The 8,189-nt window shown below is 41.9% G+C and overlaps 1 protein-coding gene across 2 annotated transcripts in view; it reads left to right on the plus strand.

The window, feature by feature from the left end:
- Positions 1-3,682: 3,682 nt before the first annotated feature.
- The window catches only part of LOC102207208 (regulator of G-protein signaling 8), a 10,965-nt gene continuing 6,458 nt past the window's right edge, over positions 3,683-8,189 (plus strand). The window contains exons 1-4 of one of the 2 annotated variants that reach the window (XM_005750681.1): positions 3,683-4,280; positions 5,333-5,888; positions 7,392-7,441; positions 7,687-7,820. In XM_005750681.1, coding sequence (XP_005750738.1) covers positions 5,403-5,888; positions 7,392-7,441; positions 7,687-7,820 — 670 coding nt within the window. In that variant the 5' untranslated portion in view covers positions 3,683-4,280; positions 5,333-5,402. The remainder of the gene's footprint in view (positions 4,281-5,332; positions 5,889-7,391; positions 7,442-7,686; positions 7,821-8,189) is intronic. The other variant, XM_005750680.1, reaches the window with a different exon arrangement.

An 8,189-nucleotide genomic window follows, 5' to 3' on the forward strand; every position in this document is an offset into this window, starting at 1 on the left:
TTATTTCATTACTTTTAGTGGGCCTATGACGTTCAGTATCCCATACTGTATCTACAGTTAGTACTATAACACTTGAATAAAACATTCAAATCAACCCCGGCCACACTTGTAGCGGAATTTACTACCATTTCAGATTACATATCATAACTGGGTAAAAACAAGCCAGGCTGTCAATTCAATTCTGTAAACAACACTGCTTCAGCTGTGCAGCTCTCTGAGGTTTGATGTATTTTACGCTTCTCTGTGTGGCCAGTAGGGGGACTTTGAAAGATTAATCTCCCAATTTGAAAAACTGTTGTCTGTTGCTAAGACCTTTATCACTGTGCATTACAGCCTGACAACTACAAAAAGTCCTCACATCTAGTTTTATAATTGTAATCATAATTATAGGATAGAAAAACAGGTTTATAGCATGTGTATGAATGATTACTAATCAGTAATTATCAACAGCAATAGTGAGCACAAAAAAATCAAAATTTGCTCTTCTGGATCATGCATCTGCTTAACTGGTGTTCTATTAAAGTTTAATTTTTGGTCTCGCAAATTGATTTGTCTGTGTACACATTTCCATTTGGACACCGAATAGAGGGAGGTTTCACCGATCACAGAATCCAAAGAATCTCAACTGTGCGTTACTGGAAGCAGATGGTGTATGCCACAACCAAATGCTGTATGGTTGAACTTTATGGTTCAGTAGAGGTCGCAAGTTCATAGTCCACTGTCAGTCCAGGAATGACCGGTCTACCTACAGACAGCTCTGTTGTCACCTTGTAGTACACAAAGTATGTGGTACAACTGGTCTGTGGTCTTGCTTGTGTTATTGTTGGTCCACCATGAGCCACAGAGGAGAGCAAAGTTATAAGATTCAAAGAGCTGAATTGAAACAGTGTTAAAAATATTAAAAAAGTGTCCACTGTAGACACTGTATTTGCTTTTCATTCTGTACTTTTTAAATCTTCGATATATCTTTCGTAGTTCTCCCATCACCGCTGAAATCCACTCCCCTCCCTTCTCTGATCAGGCCAACTTATCAAGCTTCATTATGGTCCCGTGAATGTGCCTGTGTACATTTCCTGTCCTTTCACTGTCCGAATGGAAACATGTAATCATATGTGTTTCCATTACACTCTTAAATGGCAGGTTGGGCCGTGAGCTACAGTAGTGTGATGGGTGTGTGGTAAACTGGTTAACTTTAGATTAGTTATATGGGTACACAGGGTTCTGTAGCTCTTTCTGGCATATCTCGTAGGCATAGTCGCAAAGAGTCTATGGCAGGAATAGGTGTCAGATGACGTAAACAGTGTTGGGAACAACCACCTCTGTGTTGCTGGTGATGGTGAAAACTACTGGCTAAGAACAAAGGAAGAGAAAAGGAAAAGGGAAATGTTCGGAGACTGCAAGAAGGAAAGCCAGAGGTTACGCGGTGAGAGTAAGGACTATGCTAGAAATGTAAGGACTATTGGTGGATTCTACATGAAATCACTTTCCAGTTCGCATGCTGAACTGACCAAGGTTGTGGCAGTGTACGTCAACAGCAGTGAAACTTTAAACTAACCAGGCTCTATCCATGAACGTGCTGCACTGGTGTTTTTTTTTTAATCAGAATCAGAATCAGACTACTTTGATAATTCTAAAGAAATCATGTAAAGTGCATGATCCGGGTGCAGTATACAGTGTACAAACAAGCGGCAAATGAGTAGCAGCAATTAAAAAACATTTGACATGTCAATTAAACCGGTGATGAATAAGATGATCATGTTAAACTGTAAAATAGACTCTGACAGCTGCTGTAAGAATGACCTGCAGTAGCGCTCCTTCCTACACTGTGGGTGTAAAAGTCCACTGCTGAACGAGCTGCTCAGTGCTTGTACAGTCTCATGCAGGGGGTGGGAGGTGACCTCCATGATGGATGTTAGCTTAGACAACATCTTCTCCTCCCCAATCTGCTCGATGGACTTCAACGGACAGTCCAGGACAGAGCTGGCTCTCCTGACCAGTTTGTTAAGTTTCCCCCGTCCCTCTACTATTCCACTGCTCCAGCAGCAGCAGAAAAGATAGCAGATGCCGCCACAGTGTCGTAAAACGTCCTTAGAAGAGTCCTGTTCACCTCAAAGGATCTCAGCCGCTGTAGCAGGTGAAGACGCCTTAGCCGCTTTTAGTAAAGGGTATTTGTATTTGTGTACCAATCCAGTTTGTTATTGAGGTGAACACCCAGGTATTTGCACTCCTCCACCGTTTCCTGGATGTTCACTGGAGTAATAGGGGGTAGCTTCTTGCTGAAGTCAGTCACCAGCTCCTTCATCTTCTGGCGTTGATGCGAAGATGGTTCTGTTCACACCAGCTGGCAAAGTCATTGATGACTTCCCTGTATTCCAGTTTGCTTCCCTGTATTCCAGGAGGAGGAGTCAACAAAGAGTTACTAGATGACTGGGAAATTACAGCTGAGATGGTGAGGGAACTGCAAAGAAAGGAGTGCTAATTACCCTCTGTGCCTTCCTGTTCTCAGTTGTGGCCCCTGTGTAGAAAACACCCAGCTGAACTGGATATATTAATACTGAATATCTTAATTCCTTCCTTGGGGAGAAAAAACGATTGTCCGTATTTAAACTGTTGGCCAATAATGTGTCAGACATGTCAAACACGTCTCATGAATGCAATGAAGTCATTACAGAGAGAACACTCCTGTCACTAGAAGCCACAATCAGTTTTTGGCAAAGTGACTTTTATATATCCTTTACTTATGGCCAAGAGGGCAGCAGCAAATATTACCACTGTTGATTGTAACGTAGGTTTCATAACAGGGAGTCATAAACAAGTTTAATTATTTTATATATTCTCTTCATAAATCCTGTTGACTACATCTATTTACCAATAGGCTAAATCCGTCTAGTATCTGTGACCACAATAAAATGGCCAATTAAAAAAAGGTTACTTTTGTAAAGAAATTCCAACAATCAAAAATCAGAAATAAATGCCTTTATCTTGTACCGCTTTCCCAGAGCAAGGAAACAACTGTGCATATAGAAATAAAAGGCAGATGAGTGTTGTCTTTGTGTGTTTAAAACAAGATAGCAAAATACAGAATTATTCCTTCACTTGAAGCTAAAAACTACAAGAGATACGACTTCTCACATACCTGAACCAACCAATTATCATTTCACAAAACTCCTGCGTCAGCCACCCGCTAAACGCAACACGAGGTAAAACTTTCTAGGAATTTCCGTAGTCCTTTCAAAGTAAAAGCTATGTAGCGCCTCACAGATTGATTCGTGCCGATTTTGTCTGTCTTGGAGGAAGAAAACATTCTGGCAGCTGGAAGCGGCCATTCTCCTCTGACCTCAGCCTCCAGTATCCCCGGCTATTCCCCCAGAGACCTGCTGCTCACTGGATAGTTTATGTTCAGACCATTCCCTGTAAACCATTGTTTAGAAAGTCCTAACACAGTCTCTGTAACACTGTACCAACAGCCGTGCCAGAGTCTGATGCTCGGTTTGAGCTTGAGCAGGTCATCGTGATTGTTTAGATATTTGCGTCATTCGGGCCAAATCATTTTATAGCAATGCAAATCCAATGATGGACGTGTGGTCCGCCTTTCTTCTTCTGACTGCGTGACTGGAGCTTAATTAAAGTGCCAAAGAAATCATATAATTTAATAACAACAGGGTTTCTTCTTACTCGCTCCTTTCACTGAGCCAGATCCTTTCGTTGCTACTTGACACAGATGCGTTTGAATCGCCCGTTTTTTTGTTTGTTTGTTTTTTAAAATGCGGTTTGTTTATTTGAAACACAGGTTTACGCTGCGTGGCGTAAAATACAGAATCCCGGAGGCTTCTACGGATCATTTTCAGCGTCTTAACCTTTTCAAACGCTCTTCCTTAGCAAAGTTGTTTGAGATGACATTTGGCTGACTTGTCGCAGCTGCACCTCGGCAGCTCCCTCCTCTGATAAAGTGTGACGGACAAGTTGAGGCAGGACTGAAGGTGTGGCAGTCGTGAGGAGGAGCACGCACTGTGTCGTGTAAGAAAACTTTATGGAACTTGTTGTGCTCTCTGACTTTTCTGTCGGTGAGCACTTGACTGTGTTGCAGAAGGATCTGAGTCAAGAACAGATCTGGGAGGGCTGTCGCAGCAGGAACGTCGGAAGTTGATTTCGCGTTCTCCCGGACACCTGAAATCTGCAAAGCTTAAAGCCGGACTCGTCAGTTCGTGGACATTTCCCCTTGAGATCCGGAGGATTTTTGCTTTAGGCCATGGAGAGAGCTTAAGATTCTCGAGGAAGAGGTAAGTACACTGACAGAGCCCCGGCACTCCTTAACGATTTCAAATATCAATCAGCTGTCGTTTTTCCCAGAGCTGTGCTGAGCAAAGGTCTGGGAAGCTGCATGGATTACGTCTCAGAATGAAACAGTACAATAGCAGCATTGCAGTGGAAGATAAAAAGCAGCGATAAAGTTCGTTAAGTTAATATTCATGGACAATTTGAACTGGAAAAAGACCAAACCTCAGTTCTAGGAAATGTTGCCAAGTCAGAAATGTGGAAATTAATTATTGACAAATGTGAGTTTGTCTGCCGTACATGTGTATAAGACTGTTTTTATATGACTTCTATACCGCCTGGTTATACTTTGAATGGTCAGAAACACTTGACTTGCTTTATTTGCGGTTGTGCAGAATAGACCAAAGAGTAGTTAAACATTAAAAGTATTAGGATAAGAAAAAGAGACTTCCTTTAAATTGAAGCGAGACTACTGAGACTACGTTGCAGCTACGGCACCAGTGCCAGACTTTTATAATAGTTCCAGATTTGTGAGAAGGAAATAAAAATGAAATTGCTCTTTGTGTTTTCTTGTTCTCCAGCCTATAGGCATTATTTATGCCTCCAAATCCCTAAACCTTTTGAATTAATATTCACTGGATGTGAATATTTTATGAAGAGCATTGATACATTTTGATGAGGCAAGTCTGTCTCTGCTAAATGGACCTCAACTATGTTTCCCAGAGAAACAGTTTAGGACTGTTTTGAGGCACATTTGCTTGTCTTCCAAACTCCTCAGATTCCCAATCTAATTGGCTAATTATGCAGTGGCCTGAAACATGGCCAGTGCCCAGAGGACCCTACATTTAACCAGTAGAGCCAGAAGGTTCCTCTCCCAGTGTCCTGGTGTCAGACAGCCATTCATAGTAGAAATAAGGAGAGTTGCCTGTGTGAGCCTTTTTTTTTTTTTCTAATTGTCCAATTTTATCACCTTTTCCCCAACCCTACTCTTCCCCTGCATATTTCTGTGCTTCATTTCTGGTCTGATCCCTTTGTGCCCCTTTTTACTTATTTCTAGCTTTTACTGCTTTACTTTCTTTTTTGCAGTACCCCCTTTTCCATTCTTCATCACTTCTAATACAGCTGCGATGCGTAGATTCAGCTCTGAGGGTTCCCTCCTTGATCTTGACTTCCCGACATGGAAAAAAGTGGCACTGAAGAATTCTGGACAAGACCACGAGTCTGGCACCTGCACACTTCACTTGCAGGATGATGAGCTGGCTGGGAAATCAGGTCACCTGACTCCCATCATCCAGGAGCCCACGGAGAGTCCGGGTGAGATGACGAAGAATGAGCTGACTCGGGAGCACAGCGTGAGTGCAGAGAACCTGTGCGAGCTGAGTAAACTGGAAAAGAGCCAGCTCAGAGGCTGTCTCATCAGTCAAGGCAGCAGAGCTTATAGTGACAGTCAGCTGGCCCCAGCTGTGCAGGGCAGCACTGAGAGCATGGAGAAAGCCGATCTGCCTCCATCGTCGCCTTCGTCCTCTTCCAGCTCCTTTAAGATGGAGCACAGACACCAACAGAGAGACAGACTGACAGCTGCTAAGCTGCACCTCAAGAGTCTTTTCGCACAGGTGCAGTAAATGACATTTCTATTTTGTCTCTATGCTGTGTTTTCGTGCAGCTGGTACTTTAACAGATTACACCCTCTAAATGTTGTTGATTTTTAGAGGAAGAAAAGCACGGCCACCTTCAAAACCCCCAAACTGTACATTTACCCATCCTCTAAACTCCTCATATCCCAGTCTAACTGCAGCTAATTGCAGCGTTTTCCAGCCTACAGAACACAAGTGATCCTTTTCACGTGTCCTGGTGCCACGAGGGGACGTGCACAATGCCTTACAAGGTTTAAACACTTTAGTAACTTTGAGCCTGTTTTTCACTTGGAGAGGCTTATAAGTGACAGGATGGCTTAAGTCAAACTGTCACTTTAGAGAGTTATACATTTCAAATAAGCAGCTGTGGTGTTCAGAAATATCACAATGTACACACTGAAATGTTAGCAAACAGCAAGTTGTTCACATGGTCAGCAGAAACATAGCAATAGCAGCTGAATAGTACAGCTGTTGTCTGAAATTCCCTTTTCCCCATAAATTCAGTATGATAGAAAAGTACGAGGAAATAAAAGTCTTGGAAAATAATCGAGACGGTCTCTAATGAGTGTCCCAAATTCCCAGTCTGCTCTGGGATCTGTGTAAGCTGGTGCAGTAGATGGCTGTGGCCACATGCACGTAGTCTCTCCATTCTGTTTGGCATCATTATGATCATGGCTCAACTGTTCAAATGGAACATCTTCTGGATATCTATTGTCTATTTAGTTTACTTACTCCCTCGTGCTCAATGCTGCTCTTCATTCTTTATGAATTTGCATTAAAAACAACCCACATGGGTCCAGTTTTTCACTCATGGGGTTTTCTGTTTGTACATGAAGGTAGATAAAACTGAATTTGAATAACTGAACTGTAAACTCAATGAAACAATTTGTCAGGCATCACTAATTTTCTTTTAATTAAAATGCATAATTTGCTACTGCAGTGCTGGAACTTTCCTGACACTAGAAGCTATCTGTTAACAGACAAGTGGAGATTATAGTAGAAGCACACGGCTGTGCTCAAAGGGTGTCATTTGATTGCTGGGTTTTTCTATGAGTTACTGCAAATAAACAATATATTAAGCACCTTGAGGCGACTGTTTGGTGATTTGGTGCTGCATAAATAAAACTGAAATGATACCTTTAATTGGGTCTGCCTTAAGTAGACTTTTTGGAAAAAAGAAAGGTCTCCTGTAATAATTAGTGTTGACTGGAAGCAGGATATTGAGTAGTGCAACAATATATATTTTATTTTGAGATATTTTAATCCAAACCACACAGGCTGCTTTAGTGTGAAATGACTAAAGAATTGAAAATAAGACAATGTGTGCATCAGATATGTTTTAGCTTCAGTCTTTTTCTGTGTACGGCCTCTAAACAGTCACTGTTGTTCAGTCGAGCTGTTTAAAGCTGCTGAGGTCTGGAACAACTTTCAACAAATGATGAAAAAGGTTAACTTCAGTTTACTGTGTGGTGCCTGTTTCAGAGTCCTCATTCGTCAAACTCCAACCTGGCCAACACAGAACATAAAGACAGGTGAGAACATGGCTAATTTTGTTAGTTCTGGTAAATGTAGAAATAACCCCCCCACCCCTTTTCAAATTTACTTTTTATCTTAGACTCACTTGCAGGGTCTCTCTGATTCTGGAAGTGAGTCGGTACTTATCTTAATGTTATAAGAATGTGAAGGTTTGATGTTTATTTCAATGACAGCGTTATCTTTGCTACCATCTCCTCTGACACGCCTTGACTCTCTGTTACCATCTTGTCCTGTATCGTAGTGGTAAAGAGAGAAGGTCTCGCCTTGTATTCATGCATCAGTGGAGTCAAGTGGGTCACAGTAGGAAGAGGAATTATAATCGAGATGAGCTGGAAAAATGGGCCGAGTCCTTAAATGTCCTGCTGGGAAGTCCAAGTAAGTCCTGCTTTTTTCTGAGTTTTGGGTCTGATACTTGACATTTTAAGCAGAAAACATTCTGACTGTAAATTGCTGAACTTGTATTCCTTTTAATTTAGAGGAATAGAAAGAAATGTCTTTAGGGGGATGGCTGAAGCACAGAAGCAAGTGCGTGTCTTCTACTAATCAGAGGGTTGGTGATTTGATCTGCATGCCAAAGTATCCTTGACATCCACACCATAGTGCATGCATCCCACTCTGTGTTCATCAGTCTCCTCCACCCACTATAAATCAAATCAAATCACTTTTATTGTCACATCACATGTGCAGGTACATTGGTACAGCACATGTGAGTGAAATTCTTGTGTGCGAGCTTCACAAGCAACA

This window comes from Pundamilia nyererei, unplaced genomic scaffold (genome assembly GCF_000239375.1).
Source record: "Pundamilia nyererei isolate P.nyererei 1_Seehausen unplaced genomic scaffold, PunNye1.0 scaffold00284, whole genome shotgun sequence".
NCBI lineage: Eukaryota > Metazoa > Chordata > Actinopteri > Cichliformes > Cichlidae > Pundamilia > Pundamilia nyererei.